Source organism: Emydura macquarii, unplaced genomic scaffold (genome assembly GCF_026122565.2).
Source record: "Emydura macquarii macquarii isolate MOO-44397 ecotype Brisbane River unplaced genomic scaffold, CSIRO-AGI_Emac_v2 contig_2768, whole genome shotgun sequence".
NCBI lineage: Eukaryota > Metazoa > Chordata > Testudines > Chelidae > Emydura > Emydura macquarii.
The window spans coordinates 33,652,101-33,668,329 of record NW_027132905.1 but is presented as its reverse complement, the minus strand read 5'-3'; the positions used below and the strand labels follow the sequence as shown (position 1 = coordinate 33,668,329).

Genomic DNA, 16,229 nt, shown 5'->3' with positions numbered 1-16,229 from the left:
CTCTCCAGGCCTACACTGGCCCAGATAGTCGCACTCCAATGCTTGAGCCCACCCAGCAACCCCCAACCCCTGTTCTATTGGACACTCCACAGTATTCAGATTTGTTGCTTCCAAAGAAACAGCACACCCCAGCTTGGCAGTGCCACCCCAGTGCCACACTCCACATAGCACAGAGCATTGCAAGGGGTCACCAGGCCGCATGTGGAGCAGTTCACCTGAAGGACTAGTTTTCAAAGGGCTCTGCCCACGAATCTTCTGGTTGGGGGATGACACCCAGCCCATTGATTGGCTGGAAATGTTTACTTAAACCAGAAAGAGGCACAGGAAGCTGTCTGAGTGGGAATCCTGACTGGCTGCTAATATGGACCCTACCTCCTTGCCTGTGTGTGTCCTCCTTATCCCAGACCCCCATCTGTCCCTAATTCCTCACTCCAGGTCTCTGTTCCTACACCCCACCCTGCAGCTGACTCTCTGGTGAAATAAACAAAAGAGGAAAGCCACAGGATTAGTCATGGCTGTCCATGACTAGCACGGAGATCTATTTATTTGAGAGAAATCAAGTACAAGTTTTATTTAACAAAGAATGGAGACTCCAGCAAGTAGAAGTATTGGAAATGAAGGATTATAGGTAATCTGCATTCTGGAGCCTCAGCTAAGTTAACAAAATATTTTCATGTCTAATAAAGTATTGCTCGCCAGCGCTTTACAACCAGGCTGCTTCTGACCCCTCTTTGAGGCACAACATGCTCTCCGCTTGCCTTCTCTGGGAAGGATCCAGGCTTGTCTCTTGGTACACTGAGATGTGTCAGAACAATTATTTGTCCTTATTCATCAGCAGGCTAACCCCTGCGAAATCAAGAAGAGGAAAGCCACAGGAAGAAACAAGCATCAATCTCTTGATTTGTATCTGGCTGGTCTGCAAACGGACATACAGTGTGAGGCAGACAATACATCAATGACCAGACAGGGAGATAAGTATCAGTTACCACCTGCCTGAAAGGAAAATGTCCAAGGTGACTGGTGACCTGTCTCAATCCCAAGTCCTTCAGAACATAGTTTTCAGTAGAGATATATAACTCCTTAAATATTATCTGTACCTCCATTTTGCAATGACTATGATGATCAGTGGACTATTTTCTCTTGGTAGAGGCCTCAGATGCCACCCTTTGGTGAACTGATTTGCATAGATCTGATCCAGGGGATCCCTGTAAACCCCTATGTACCCTTTGTGCCCTCTGCCAATTGGCACCAATTGAGTCCTGGGCCACAGACCCATGCGCCTGTCCTTTTGTCCCCACACCAGGCCTCAGAGTTCATCAACAGAGCTATTTCTCCATGGTGCTCCAAGACCAGGTTGGTCACCATGGAAGGTTCACCAAGGTGAAGGTAGGGTGTTCTGACCAGGTCCATGGTGCCAAGACCTTTTGAAACTCATATGTTTTTTTTGCTAATGGAAAAATGGAACTTTTGCTCTCAGGACCACTATGAACGCAAGAACAGCCATACTGGATCAGACTAATGGTCCACCTAGCCAAGCACCCTGTTGTCCAACCGTGGCCAATGCCAAGTGCTGCAGAGGGAATGAGCAGAACAGGGCAATCAGCGAGTGACCCATCCTCTGTCATCCACTCCCAGCATCTGGCAGTCAGAGGCTAGGGACACCCGAGCATGGGGTTGCAACCCTGCCCATCTTGGCGAATAGCCATCAATGGATCTAGCCTCCATCAACTTATCTAATTCTTTTTTTTGAACCGTTATAGTTCCCTGCCAAAGAGTTCCACGGGTTGACTGTGTGTTGTGGGAAGAGCTTCCTTTGATTTATTTCAAATCTGCTGCCTATTCATTTCGTGGGGGGACCCCTGGTTCTTATGTTTATGAGAAGGAGTAAATAACACTTTCTTAAGCACTTTCTCCACAACATTCATGATTTTATAGACCTCCATCATACCCCTCCTTTGTCTCTTTTCCAAGCTGAAAAGTCCCAGTCTTTTTAATATCTCCTCATACACAAGCTGTTCCATACCCCATTTTTGTTGCCCTTCTCTGTACCTTTTTTGAGATGGGGTGACCAGATCTGCACACAGTATTCAAGGTGTGGGCGTACCACGGGTTTATAAAGAGGCAATATGATGTTCTCTGTCTTATTATCTATCCCTTTCCTAAGGTTCCTAACGTTCTGTTAGCTGCACACTGCGTGGATGTTTTCAGAGAACTTTCCACAAAGACTCTAAGATCATTCTTGAATGGTAACAGTTAATTTAGACCCCTCGTTTAGTATGTATAGGTGGGATTATGTTTTCTAATGAGCATTACTTTGCAGTAAGGGGTTGTGTCGCTGCCTGCCCTGTAACTCTGGGTGTGTTCAGTGCTGTGCTTCCCAGGCTCACAGCCCTGACACCAGCAGCGCACATACAAGCGTGCAGGTCACACCCTGGCTTCCGCCAGCATTGGTTACATTTTGCAGAGTGACCCCAACATCCTCCCAGTCCCAAATTTCCCCAAAACTGTCTGCCCTGTGCCCATCTGCTGAGGTTCCCAGAATTGTGAGTTATAGTGTTACCCTCTCAGTCTCTGCAAGTGAGCGCTTTGCTACTGCAAAGCTGTGTGACAACTCCTGGTCACTGCAGCTTGTCTGCCTGGCCCCCAAACTCTCAGGACTCTGCAAGTCCAAACCTTGCCTTGCAGGTAACAGCTGGTGAACCCCACTCCTGTCTGCCCTAGACACGTTCCCCTGCAGTGTCCACTCACAGAAGTTAAGTTCACGGCCCCTTTAAAGACACAGTAATAGCTTATTTATTTAACTGTGATTTAATGAACCCTCTTATTTTAATCACAGCACTGAACTGGTACGGTTAAATTAAAACAAGTTTATTAAAGAAAAAGTCAAAATATAAGTGATACCAAGAATAAGGAGTAAAGATAGAAAAGGCTAAATCAGCAAAAGTAAAAATAAACTTCACCAAGTTACAATCTTTGCCTAAACAGGTTTCTCACCTATACTGAAAGATCCATTTTTCTCAGATGTACTGGAGCTCTGGCCTCTTGCATCTGCCCGGTAATGGATACCAAATATGGCTTTGTTTCTGCTTGTAAAAATGATGAGTCCTGTAGCACTTTAAAGACTAACAAATTTCATTTCTGCAGGCATAAGCTTTTGTGGGCTGCAACCCACTTCGTCAGATGCAAGAAATAGAAATCAGATGGGGGTGTATATATATATACATCCAAGGGTAAAGAACAAGAATGGGGAGGGTAAGTGTTAGCAAAGTCCATTCAGTTAGAGTAGATGAGGCCTATTCACAACAATCTAGTTGTTTTTGCTGTATACAGACTAACAGGGCTACCCCTTTGGAACTGTTTCTGCTTGTGTTTCCCAAAGTTCATTGGCCTTCTTTGAAGAGACAGGAAGTTTTCCTCCTGTTCTTCCCATCCCTCTGCTGATTTATATGTAAATTGGGCTTCCACTGTTGTTGGTCACACCATTGTTTAATTTAATTGGAGACAAGTAGATGGCTACCTTCCTTCCTGGCTGGGAGGGAGCCAGCTTCTCACTGTGTTTGGTCATAGACTGTAAAGCATGATATCAGTGAGTATCCAGAATTCTTCAGATGGTGTTAAGATTATTGGGAAATGTCTGTATTAATCACCAGGGTGTCACGGGCTGTCATAAAAGACCTGACTTGGTACACTTTTATCATGCAGTAATATTGGATTGAAACAACTGATTGGATTGCTTAGCGTTTGAAGTTCAGACCCTCTTTCCTCAAAGCCCAATAAACTATTGCACTGTATTCTCTGATAAAGTTCCTTTTCTCCTGGGAAGAAGTGCTGTGTAGCTTGGTGAAGACTTCATGCTGGCTCCTTCCTGGCTGGTGGTAGTGAGTCGTTATCCTCCCTCCTTGTTAGCTTGGTGGCTTTGTTTACCTGTTATGTAAATGAGCCTTCTTTGTCACTGCCTGCTGACCACAGTGGTCAGACAAGCGAATGCACATTCCTTTGTCTAAGGCAGACTGGGCTTATGCATTTCTTGCCAAACACATTTTAAGAATGTAATTTCAGCACTTGTTTATAACCCTTTGTACACTCCCTGTACGTACACCACACAATGATCTGTGGGGCCATCATGTTACCAGCTGGTATATGAAATGTTACACAAAACCTTTTTGATACAGATTATGACAATGGTGTGCAAGGTGTAGTGAGTATGGCAGGCCTGAGCTGCTTACATGGAGAAGGGAACTGCCGCTGGAGCTCTGTCACAATGTGTGATGAGAGGAAACCTGGAGCTTTTATCAAAAATGAACTTTATTGACTATCCAGTTGTTCAAGCAATAAAACCATTAAGTGACCAAGGCTGTGCGAACTCTTCACCACAGCCCCACAAAACAAAAGGCTGCAAATTTAAAAATAGTGAAACAGTGCAGAACGCATGCCTAAAATTGCTAAGCGCACATTTGTGTTGTGCTATTTGCAAATGGTCATAGATGTAGGGGATTAGTCTAGTGTGTCCTTCCTTTGCAATGTAGAATGATGAGGGAAGAAGCCATCAATGAGGGGGCAGGGGGAAGCTGGCGTCCCAGAATCTGCTGTTTTCACTGTTCTGGGGTGTAGACTGGGGAGGGAAGTGCCTCTGACTAGAATCTTGGGAAGGGTAACCCTGGGGCCGGTACACAGTGTTAGCCATGGCTGGGATGTGCTGAGTGGGAACGCTGCAGGCTACGTCTACACTGCACACCACTGGTGGCATCATGTAGGATATGTGTAGCTACATACCATAGTGAAAAGCAAGCTGCATCCACACTGCGGTGTATAGCTACATATGTCCAGGAAAGTCTCCCACAGCTCCCCACTGCCAGGAACTTTCCCCACTGCTGGAGCTCTTCCCTGCTCCACTGAAAGGCTTCAGCAGAGGGATGCTACACTGCTAAAAATAGCTGTGCAGCTACCTGAGGCACTGTTTGGGCATGTAGATAGCCCATGTAGGTTACATATAGACATGCCTGAACCCTGTGGCTTCTGCTCACCTAAGCAGTGCCTCCCTATCTGCATTGCTTCCTATACTCATGCTAGAGGGGCATGCAGTGTATGTACCATACCCCAGTGCAGTGTATGTGAATCCAGACATGCTCTCCAGCAAACCCATGTGCTGAGGCACCAGCATGTTTCTGTATGTCCCTGGTCTCCTTGTCGGCTGTCTCCCCTTTGCAAGGAGAGCTCCCCTCCCGTCCTCCATCTTCTTGCTCCTCTTGTGTGCAGCTGATAAAAGGTTATGAAATGCTTCGTCCTTTGTCTTGCTCTTTCTTGCCCTGGAGATAGGCCAGGTGTTCTGTGGCAGATCACACCTTCATCCTTGGGGCCTGGGGCTTCTGGGCAGGAGCTGGGGGAACTGAGAATCAGACCAGTTGGTCACGGTACTAAGTCCACAATGAGACAAGGTTGCTGCTCAGAGCTGTGAATGTGGGTGTGTGTATCTGGGTTTGAGCTACATTGGCACAGCTGGTTCAGGGGGCTCCAAGACTGGAGTAGCAAGGGCTGCTGCTGATAAATACTGACACGCAGCTGCAGAGCTGGGGTGAGTGAAGTTTGCAGAGCACCTTTCTGCGCTGTACCTGGCTCTGTTTGGGAGGGCAGAGCATTTTATTGCTAATATGAATGTTAAAATTCCAAATTCAGTTCAGAGATACAAGGGCCGGATTCAGACTGGGTTGCAGAATTGTCTAGCCAAGCTCCCCCGATTCCCCTGAGGAATCTGGATTAAAAGCCATACACACAGCACATACTGGATACTACAAGGAGCTTGACCCAGCACCATATTCTTGCCTAGAGCTGCCTGACTTCTGAGAATGGTTTTAAAGATCTGGCCATAAATGCTATCAGCTGCCCCTGAGAGCAATGGGGAATTCCCACAGCACCTCCACTGCAAGCAATGGAGAACTCTGCTTCCCTAGTTCATGGAGAGTGGTGGGGAATTCCCTCCCCCAGCTATTATCCATGGGAGCTGTTGGGTGCTGAGTTTGTTTGCAAACCTGGCCTCCAGCCTCTGCCCCCAGGTACCCATGCTACGCCAGGGCAGCCCCACGGTCTCTTTCAGCAAGATAGCCCCTGCCAGCAGGTGGCTCAGCATTGCCGAGTGCCCCACCGATCTCAGGACTTGCCTGTTGCCTGCAGTGCTGGGCTGGGGGAGTTGACATGGAGCCTGCCCAGTCGGGACATGGCAGGATGGAGGGAGGGTCGGTCTCTGAAGCTAGGGGCTGGGGCAGAGAAATCCGGGCACGGCGGAGTGGGTGGTGGGTGGACAGGATTCCTCCTGTCCCCAGAGTGGGCGGCGCTGACTTCTCTAATGGCGTGGCTGGAGCTGGGTTCTCTCCATCAGCAGCTGAGCAGAGCAGCTCCTCCAGGCTTCAACACCTGCTGCTGCTCTTCCTACCCCCAGTGGCGGAGGCCCGTTACTGTGGATAACCGGACTCCGTGTCCAGTCAGCACTGCTGACCAGGCACTGCCAGGTTCCCTTTTCGACTGGACTTACCTGGCACCCTGGCAACCCTAGTACAGTATTAATATTAATTACTGTAACACTAGGGAGGAGAGACTCTGCTGCTGCCCTCCATGCTATAACATGCTCCAGCTACTTGTGATTTGCCAGAACAGCTAGATGCATCTCCCTGTCATGCATCTGGTCTCTGCAGGTGCAGCAGGCATGGCAGGGCTCACTCAGAGGGCTGTGCTGGGGATGCTGGTTGTTTCTTCCCCCTGCTGCTGGAGTGTTTGGAAGAGTGCTGCCCCCTGCCACCCATGCTACCCAGGGAGTAGATCCTGAGCTCTGAAGGCACCTCTGTTGCTTGCATCCAGCAGGCTAATCTGAGGGAACTGGCTATTGCTGAAACACAGCTGTTCTCCAAGCTTGTGTTGGATCCTCTCCCTCCGCAGGGGAGACGGGCCTCATAGCTTGCCAGTGCACAGAGAGTGGAGGGGACAACCTTGACCATGTGACCCACGCACCAGTCTCAGGAAGGGGGGCTGTGTTTGGCCTGAGGCCTGACTGTGCTGGGCACTGCAAGGCAGTGCAGTTCAGTAGCTAGGGATCTGGACAGGGAGTCAGGACTTAGAAGACTTTGGGTCTATCTTCAGATGATCTTGGGCAAGTCATTTCACCCTCTCTCTGCCTTGTTTTTTCCCTTCCCGCCCTTTGTCTGAGCTATTTAGGTGCAGGCTCCTTGGGGCAGGGACTCTCTCACTAGAGCCTTGTCTTCACTAGAAAAAAGGATGGAATGTGGTCAAACCCCGGTGCAGACAAGGCAGTTTCAGTTGCAGTTTCAACACATATTAGCAGGGCGAGGTAACCCCCAGGCTCCCCCTTAGTGTTTACCTCAGCCTGCTACAATGTGTGAAAACGAAACTGCAGTGTCTTCACTAGGGTTTTGCCATGTGTTAGCTACCATGCGGTAAGATGGCACCTTTTCTCCTACGTATGGCCACATCCCCAGTGTCTGTACAGCACCTTGCACACCAGGGCAGTGATCCCTACTGGTGCCAGTAGGTGCTGCTGTGGTACAAATAGTAATCCCTGTCAGAGGGATGATGTCTATAAAGGCTGGTCAAAATGCTCGCTGCATTTTGAGAGAGAATTCGGGAGATGTTGCAGATCAGTAGGAGACGCACATTGTTTAAGAAGTGCCAGCAAGTCTTAACTGACCTCAGCACCTTCCTGCAGGAGGAAAAACTATGTCCTGGGCTCAGCTGGTTGGACAGCAGAACAGTTTAGCCCTTCCAGCCTACGTGGGCCAGGCCAGTCCCTGGAGGATTTCACCGAGGCTGCAGCTGAGTCTGTCCTCTCCTGGAAGCTGTTCTGCATGGGCTGGTGGAGAAGCAGAGAGAGGGACAAGAAGATGGGCTGGGGTAGCCATGCTTTCTCCCTAGTGCAGCAGTGTGAGTGGTCTCTGTGTCTTCCTTTCCCCAGGGTCTGCTGCACAGGAATAGACCCGCTCCTAAGCAGACAGGTCCCCGGTGCCATCCTGAGTGATGCCTGGCAGCACCATGAAGGCTTTTCTCCTCATCCTGTTGACTGAAGTCTGTCTTGCGTCCCTTGTGCCAGGTAGGTGGATCCGTAGGGACTCATGCCCATGGGGTGTCAGCTTTGTAGCGTGTGTTGGGAAAGGACGTTGGCATTAGGATCCCTTCTGCCAAAGGCTGAATGCGTTCCTTAGGGCTGCACCCAAGGGGCTGTGGCTGGGGCTTGTTTTGCCATGCAGAAAACCACACCAGCTGCTGGCCAGCAGAGCTCCTTGCTGGGGCCTTTCAGGTGGACAGAGCTCAGGACGGCTGTTGCCAACCCATGCTCTGTTCCGCTTTTGCAGTATCTGCCGACCCCCAGCTCCCCCTGAGCCAGCGTGCAGCCTCCCAGGCGGGAGGAGAGGCAGATAGGGGTCTGGTCTGCACATGGTCCCATGGGCAGATGGGCCAGGATACTGGAGAGAGGGCTCTGCTTCATAAGGCAGTTTGCGTGGTGCCCTGCACAAGTTGTCCGCACTAGAGTGAAAGGTGTCACTTTTATACGGGTTAGCCAGCCCTAGGGCTGACAGGGCAATCTGTATTTTAAATGCTGTTGGCTGGTCAAGAAACTCTCTTTAAAACATGTCAGCACCTCTTACCCTGCCAGGTTTGGAGCCAGCCCCACCTGTGTCTATCTAACTTGAGTACCTTACCCCCGTAACAGAGACCAGGTATCTTCTCAATCCTCCTGGGAGGCAGGCAGGGCTGTTGCTGCATTGTGCAGAGGGGTAACAAAGGCACAGAGAGGCTAAGGGGTTCGCCTACACTGCAAAAAAAAAAAAAAAAAACCTGCAGCAGCAAGACTGAGTCCAGGTCTACACCTCAGGCCCATGCTACACATAGCCGTGGAGATGTTCCAACTTGGGCCGAGAGCCCAAGTGGAATGTCCTCCAGTGGCGGTGGATGGATCCGTTGTGGATCCTCCCTCATTGTGCATGTGGAAGGGTGACAGATGCCTTGTGTGCCCAGTGGGGATGGGGGTTAGAGAGAGCGGGTAACTCCTGGTGTTTGATACATGTGCGGCCAGCACCAGAGCAGCCCTCGCCCCACTGGCCAAGCCTTTACCCTGTGGCCCAGCCTGTACCTCTTGCTTTGTATTTGTCTCTTGGACTGGAGCATACAGAGCTGGTGGCATTCAGCCCTTCTGGACTTGCAATAGAGAACAATGGGTAGGCGAAGGGAGCCAGGTTGGAGGAGGCTGGGAAACCATTGCTTCGCTGTGTAGACCAAGCCAGCTGCTCCTGCTGACTCTTCCCCTGTGGCCTAAGTGTTTCAGTCACGTTGTCTCCACTTCACTCAGGGATTCTTTGCATCATTATATGAGCCCCAAGCAATCTTCCCTACGTCAGCACTCTGCTGCCTTCCAACATCCCCCACTCCCTCCCCTCCCCTCCATGTGGTGACCTTTCCAGCCCAGATGCTAATAAATCTCTTGTGCCTCAGAATAGGATCGTAGCCCTTTAAATAATTTGCTAGCCCTCTGGTGCTGCCTGTTACCCGTCTGTGCTTATGGTAGCTCACCTGAAAATGCCGAGGTCAGGGCAGGCTGCAAAAGGAGAGCAGATTCTCTCAGCACTGGTGGCTAACGCTGCAGTTAGATTCCCCAACCAGTCACAGACAGTGCTTCTGATCCCCCTCAGAAGCTAAAAACAAGATGTTACACAGTCCCCTTTATTGCATTTCAGTCTCTGGCCCCTAATTAGCAACTAGTTCCAGAAAAGAGAGGAGTTATTAAAACTCTGTGCCCTTTACCAAAAACCTTCTCCTGATCCCCAAAGGGTCAGCCACATTGCTAGGTCAATATAAGTTTGGATCTTTCCCAAAATACCACACTGCCAGCCAATCCTTTAAGTCACTAAAGGTTTATTATAAAGGAAAGAAACAAACAAGAGGAGAAATGTTAAATGGTCAAAGCAATCAGCTACATACAAATGACTTTTAAGTTCATATATATCAGATCCTCAGCAGAATTGTGGAGTCTGCAGGCTTGTCCAATCCCTCTGGTGTACATCTAGTACCGGGATGAGTCTCAGTCCTTTGTTTCACAGCTTCAGTTATAGATGAGTTGATCTAGAGGTAGGAAGAAGGAATGAAGACAAAAGATGGGGATGTTGCAACTGCCTTTTATGTGTCTTTGCCATGTGGGTCGTCCCCAACAAGATTTTAAACATTTTTAAACTTTAAAAGAGGGAAGGAGGAGGATCCGGGGCAGTACAAACCAGCAAGCCTCACTTCAGTCCCCAGAAAAATCATGGAGCAGGTCCTCAAGGAATCCATTCTGAAGCAGGAGAGGAAGGTGATCAGGAACAGCCAGCATGGATTCATCAAAGGGCAAGTCATGTCTGACCAACTTGATTGCCTTCTATGATGAGATGATTGACTCTGTGGATGTGGGGAAAGTGGTGGATGTGACATACCTTGATTTTAGCAAAGCTTTTGATACAGTCTCCCACAGTATTCTTGCCAGCAAATTAAAGAATTTTAGGTTGGATGAATGGACTATAAGGTGGTTAGAAAGCTGGCTAGGTCATCGGGCTCAATGGGTAGTGATCAATGGCTCCATGTCTAGTTGGCAGCTGGTAACAAGCGGAGTGCCCCACGGGTCGGTCCTGGGCCAGTTTTGTTCAACATCTTCATTAATGATCTGGAGGATGGAGTGGATTGCACCCTCAGCAAGTTTACAGATGACACCAAGATGGAGGGAGTGGTAGATACGGTGGAAGGCCGGTATAGGATACAGACTGACCTAGACAAATTGGAGGATTGGGCCAAAAGAAATCTGAGGTTCAACAAGGACAAGTGTAGAGTCCTGCACTTAGGATGGAAGAATACCATGCACAGCTACATACTGGGGACTGACTGGCTAGGCAGCAGTTCTGCAGGAAAGGACCTGGGGGTTACAGTGGATAAGAAGCTGGATATGAGTCAGCAGTGTGCCCTGGTTGCCAAGAAGGCTAATGGCGTATTGGGCTGCATTAGTAGGAACATTGCCGGCAGATTGAGGGATGTGATTATTCCCTTCTATTTGGCACTGGTGAGGCCACATCCGGAGTATTGCATCCTGTTTTGGGCCCTCTACTACCAGAAAGGATATGGACAAATTGGAGAGAGTCCAGCAGAGAACAACAAAAATGATTAGAAGGCTGGAGCACATGACTTATGAGGAGAGGCTGAGGGAACTAGGCTTGTTTAGTTTTCAGAAGAGAAGAGTGAGGGGAGATTTGATAGCAGCCTTCAACTACCTGAAGGAGGTTCCAGGGAGGATGAAGCTAAGCTGTTCTCAGTGGTGGCAGATGACAGAACTAGGTGCAATGGTCTGAAGTTGCAGTGGGGGAGATCTAGGTTGGATATTAGGAAAATCTTTTTCACTGGGAGGGTACTGAAGCACTGGAATGGGTTACCTAGGGAGGTGGTGGAATCTCCATCCTTAGAGGTTTTTAAAGCTCAGCTTAACAAAGACCTGGCTGGGATGATTTAGTTGGAGTTGGTCCTGCTTTGAGCAGGGGGTTGGAGTAGGTGACTTCTGAGGTCCCTTCCAACCCTAATCTTCTGTGAGTCTATGATTAAAAAGCCTGAGAGTCCCTTATCCATTGGCCTGTTCTTATATGTATGGGTGACTCTTAAGGGGATCCCCTGCAGTCATGAAATCTTTCACTGGATTCATTGTACAGTTGAGGTCCCTTGATGGGGTATTAAGCAGGCTCAGTGCTGCTGCCATCCTGTCTGGGGGTGTCACCCAGAAACACAGCACAAGTTTGAAATACAAATATACCAGACATATTCAGAACTCATAATACAAAACTGATACATACATCTAAACAACATGATTATACTTAGCAAGTTATAACCTTTCCAATAGTACCTGACACAGCATATTTTGTAAGATTCATTGTAATTTTGCAATATTGATATCAATAATATTATAAATGATCACTTATATCCTGGACAGCATCACACTGCCCACTGTATTTGTGTTTTAGGAGCTGCTGGAACTCAGCCAGCCTGGCGGGATGTGTGTAGCTAGGCCTGGCCTGTTGTGTACAGTTGTGTTGCTGATGCCCAACGTTCAAAAGCTTGAGTTTGGCCCTGTGAAAATTGTGAGATTGGCTTGAAACTCATGGGATTTAAAAACAAAATGAGGGGGAGGGAAAGGCTGCTTCTTTGCCTTCTGGGTTTTGTCCTGTCCGGTCACATTTGCTTCATGTTCAAACTTTTCCGTGAAACCAGGAGGGCTAGAAATGTATTTATTTGTTTTAAACAAAAGCCAAGATTTTCCTACAGCATCAAGATTGCAACAGCTGGGGCTTAAAAACCCTTTAAACCAGAGCTGGCAACGCTGATAATGAACACCATTATTTGGGACTCAGCAGTGCTGGGAGCTTTCTTCTTTGTGCTGTGGAAAGAGCAAAAGCTCCAGTAGACACTCCCTTCAGGGGCCATCCTTCGGTCAGAGATCAACGGGCAGTCTGTCCGTGGGATACCAGATCATAGCACCAGTCCCCGGGATTGTGGGAAGGCTCAGGGACAAGTATCCTCCTATGCCCTCATTCCACAGGATAGAAACCTCCCCTGCTCCCTTGCACAATGTGCCAAGCCCTGGAAAATGACCAGCCCCCCAGTGACATCCCTGAAGGTTGGCTGATTTCCTAAGTTAGTATGGCAATTAGAAGGCTGCGCAGGCAGATGCTGCTGGCTTCCTTAAAGGCAGGCAGAGAAGGCTTGTTCATGTCTAGATACCAGCCTGTCGAGGCAGGCTCTTGCTGCTGCTTTTCTGGGCTTGGTTCCTTCTGCTAAAGGAAGGGGGCATTGTGCTTACAGCTGGGGATAGGGAGGCATGACTCCTCATTTCTGGCTCTGCCTGATTTGCTATGTGACCCTGGGGCAAATAACTTAGGTCAAAATTTCAAAAGTGCCCACTAATTTTCAGGCACTTGAGGATCTAATGTTTTTTATCCCAGCAGTTCTGAGTGTCACAGTTCAGGGCAACTGCCCATGTATTCCCCCTCTATACCCCAGCAAGGCCATTCACCTTCCCCCTTTGGGTTCCTCTGGCCGTCACCTCTCTTGGACGGAGGGGTTTTCTGTCACTGTTGTTAATCCACCTCTCTGAGAGGCAGTAGCAAGGTCAAGGGAAGGCTTCTTCTGCCGACCTAGCACGGTCTACACTGGAGGTTAGGTCAACTCAGTTATGAGGCTCTGAGATTTTTAGTGTAGACCTGGCCCATCTCTCCTCCTGACGCTGTGCTCTCATCGTGTTGCGGTTCTGTTTGCAGAGAAGGAGAAGAATCCCCAGTATTGGAGGAATCAGGCACAGCAGACACTGAAAAACGCCCTGAAGCTGCAGCAGCTCAACACCAACGTGGCCAAGAATACCATCTTATTTCTTGGAGATGGTGAGTGCTTTTTTCCACTGCCTGAGCAGTGAGCAAAACCAGGCTCTTGGTGTCCCTAGCCTCTTCTTGCCAGAAGCTGGGAGTGGATGAGAGGGGATGGGTCTCTTTATGACTGCCTGTTCCATTAATTCCCTCTGGGGTACTTGGCATTGGCCACTGTCAGAGACAGGACACTGGGCTGGATGGACACTTGGGCTGACCCAGTGTGGCTGTTCTTATGAGCATGGGGCTGGAGTGGCCTATGTCAACCTCAGTGCCTCAGTGGGAGGGGGGGTCAGTTTGGTTTGGGAGTGTCCCAGATCTGGAAACTAGGGAGGGAGAGGGAGAGGAGGTGATCTTGCCATCAAACTTCTTGTGAGATTTCCCATGATTCCCCTGGTCAGTGGGTTCATAAATCCCAGTGGATTCTGTCTGAGTCCTCCCCAGGGAAACATCAATGGCTGGGACTGCACTGGTCTCTGGCCCAGATCCACAATGGGAGTTAGGAGCCTAAACACCATGGAGGGTCTGGGTCCCTCTCCCTCAGTTACCCACTGTGGCTAACACTGGCTCACTGGGTTCGTGGGGGCAGAGGTTAGGCAGTAGTGTCTCCTCTACTGGGTTGGAGTAAGGAGGATGGAGATGGTAACTCCCCCTCCTTTGCTTAAAGCAGAAGGGGATTCCCCTCCTTCCTCTGGCCTAGGTAAGGACCGTTGAACTGTGTGTCCTACACCCTGTACATGAATCATTTGGCTCAACCGTAGGTGCCTATGCTTGTAGCCTGCTACAGTTGTGTCGCTCTGCATGGCGGGGGCGTGCAGCGCAGTGATAACTGTGATGGTATTGAACTCAATGTGATGTTACACCAGCAAACCTTTGTCACCAGTGGGAGGCTTTACATCATCAGAGTACACCCCCATTGGCTGATCTGACCCCCTTCCTACCAGCCTTTGAAAGCCACCGTTCCGAAACATGCCCTTGCCCAGGCATCACCCCTTGAGTTGAGTCACTGCCAGCTGAAATTGGAGAGGAGAGGTTGATTCCAGAGAAGCTGGGAACCACCAAGTTACCACCAGCAGCAGGGCTGGGTGCCAAGATTATCCGACCTTTCAATTAGCTGCCATGTGGTTAGACAGCCCGGGAAAGCCTAGTTCCAAAGGCGCTGCCAGGGACAGCTGTTCCCAGTTAACCCCATGCCTGGGAACATTCTTCGGTGGTCTTGGTGCAAGCCATGTGGGGTTAGTAATCCTGGGTTTTGCTCTAATTCCTGGGACTTTCTGGATTAGGGCTCTCGCAGCCCTCCCCACTTTGAGCTGCAGGCAGCTGTTCCAGAGAGGCCTTCGTTGTCAAGCAGAGATTTTTCACCACTTCACCCAACCCCAACAAGAGGCTGAGCAACTAAAGCGGAGACCCTTGGAGCAGGGGCAGATGCTCAGTAAAGCCAGCAATGGCCATGGAGGCTGGCATTGCGGGTAAAGGGAGAGTGGAAGGGGTGAAAGCAATATGGAGGCTGCTCTGACCATGCACCTGACCATGTCCTCTTGGGACACGTACCCTGGGCCCTGGCGCATGGGGCAGAGCTTCCAACATATGGACAGTTTGTGTTGTGCACACGGTGCTATTTATGCAGCACTTTACCTGGTTGAGTGCCCCACAGCACATCTGTCCTGATGAACATGTTTTTAAAGCACTCCAGGTTCTCTCCTCTCACCCGCCAGGCTGTGTGTGTTGCTTGTCTGTGCTTTTTCGTTGGCTTAATTTGGTGGGAGGGATCATTGCACTTCAAGATTTCAATGTCCTAGAGCCTTTCAAAACATTGCACATCTACCAGTAACTGCCGTGCGAATGACTGTGTGGTTGGAAAATGGTAAAGTGTATTCTGCCAAAAATGAAAAAGCGAAATAATATATATATATATATATATATATTTTTTTTTTAATGGAAAAACTGATTTTTTTTAAAAAAAACCAGAACTTGTGGAAAGAAAGAAATGAAAACTATTTGCCAAAAAATTCCTTTTTAAAAAAAAAAAGAGAGTTTTTCATCTGTCACATTCTTACAATTTCAACCACCCTACTCAGCATAAGTAACCTTTTCTAATGAACAAAACAAGAAAGAAAAATCAAAATCTAAAGTTTCCCCCATAACTGCACAGTCTAAGGGTAACATTTCCAAAAGCACCTAAATCCCATTGTCAGAAGTAATTTAGGCTCTTAGGAGCCTACAATTCCATTGACTTGCTATGAGATGGGCTCCTACTTTAGTTAGGTGCTTTTAAAAATGTTACCATAAGTCACTGTAATGTCCTAGGTCCCAATCCTTCAGTAGATCCAGCTCTCTGAGCACCATGGAAGTTAATGGGCATCCACGTTGCAACTTGTAGATTCAGAGCTCATAGTTATAAAAGAAGTCCAGCTATCAAAATGTCACTTAACTGACCAAAAGAAAGAAGGCGAATGCAGCAACTGTATGTCTATTACAAGCGCTCCCATGCAGATAAAGGAGGGAGGGCAAACAAACAGGAAAAGGGCATGTCTACACAGCCCGCCTCTGAGCCCGGGTCAAAGACTCGGGCTTGTGCTACCACATTACAAATGGCTGTGTAGATGTTGTGCTCAGTGGAGGGAGTACGTCTACACAGTTATTTTTAGCATCATAGCACGATCCACAGACTTGGGTTGCAATCTTGGAGGCTCACTGCCACGTATGCCCTGACTGTGTAGATGGACCCAAGCTCCCAGAACAGGTCCGTGGCAGAGCCAAGAATGAAATCCCCTGCGCCTGATTCCTAATCCAGTGGCATGTCCC

The 16,229-nt window shown here is 48.9% G+C and overlaps 1 protein-coding gene across 2 annotated transcripts in view; it reads left to right on the top strand.

The window, feature by feature from the left end:
• Positions 1-16,229, top strand: part of ALPL (alkaline phosphatase, biomineralization associated) — a 60,919-nt gene that overhangs the window by 13,597 nt on the left and 31,093 nt on the right. For both annotated transcript variants that reach the window (XM_067566967.1, XM_067566968.1), the window contains exons 2-3: positions 7,958-8,092; positions 13,323-13,442. In XM_067566967.1, coding sequence (XP_067423068.1) covers positions 8,020-8,092; positions 13,323-13,442 — 193 coding nt within the window. In that variant the 5' untranslated portion in view covers positions 7,958-8,019. The remainder of the gene's footprint in view (positions 1-7,957; positions 8,093-13,322; positions 13,443-16,229) is intronic.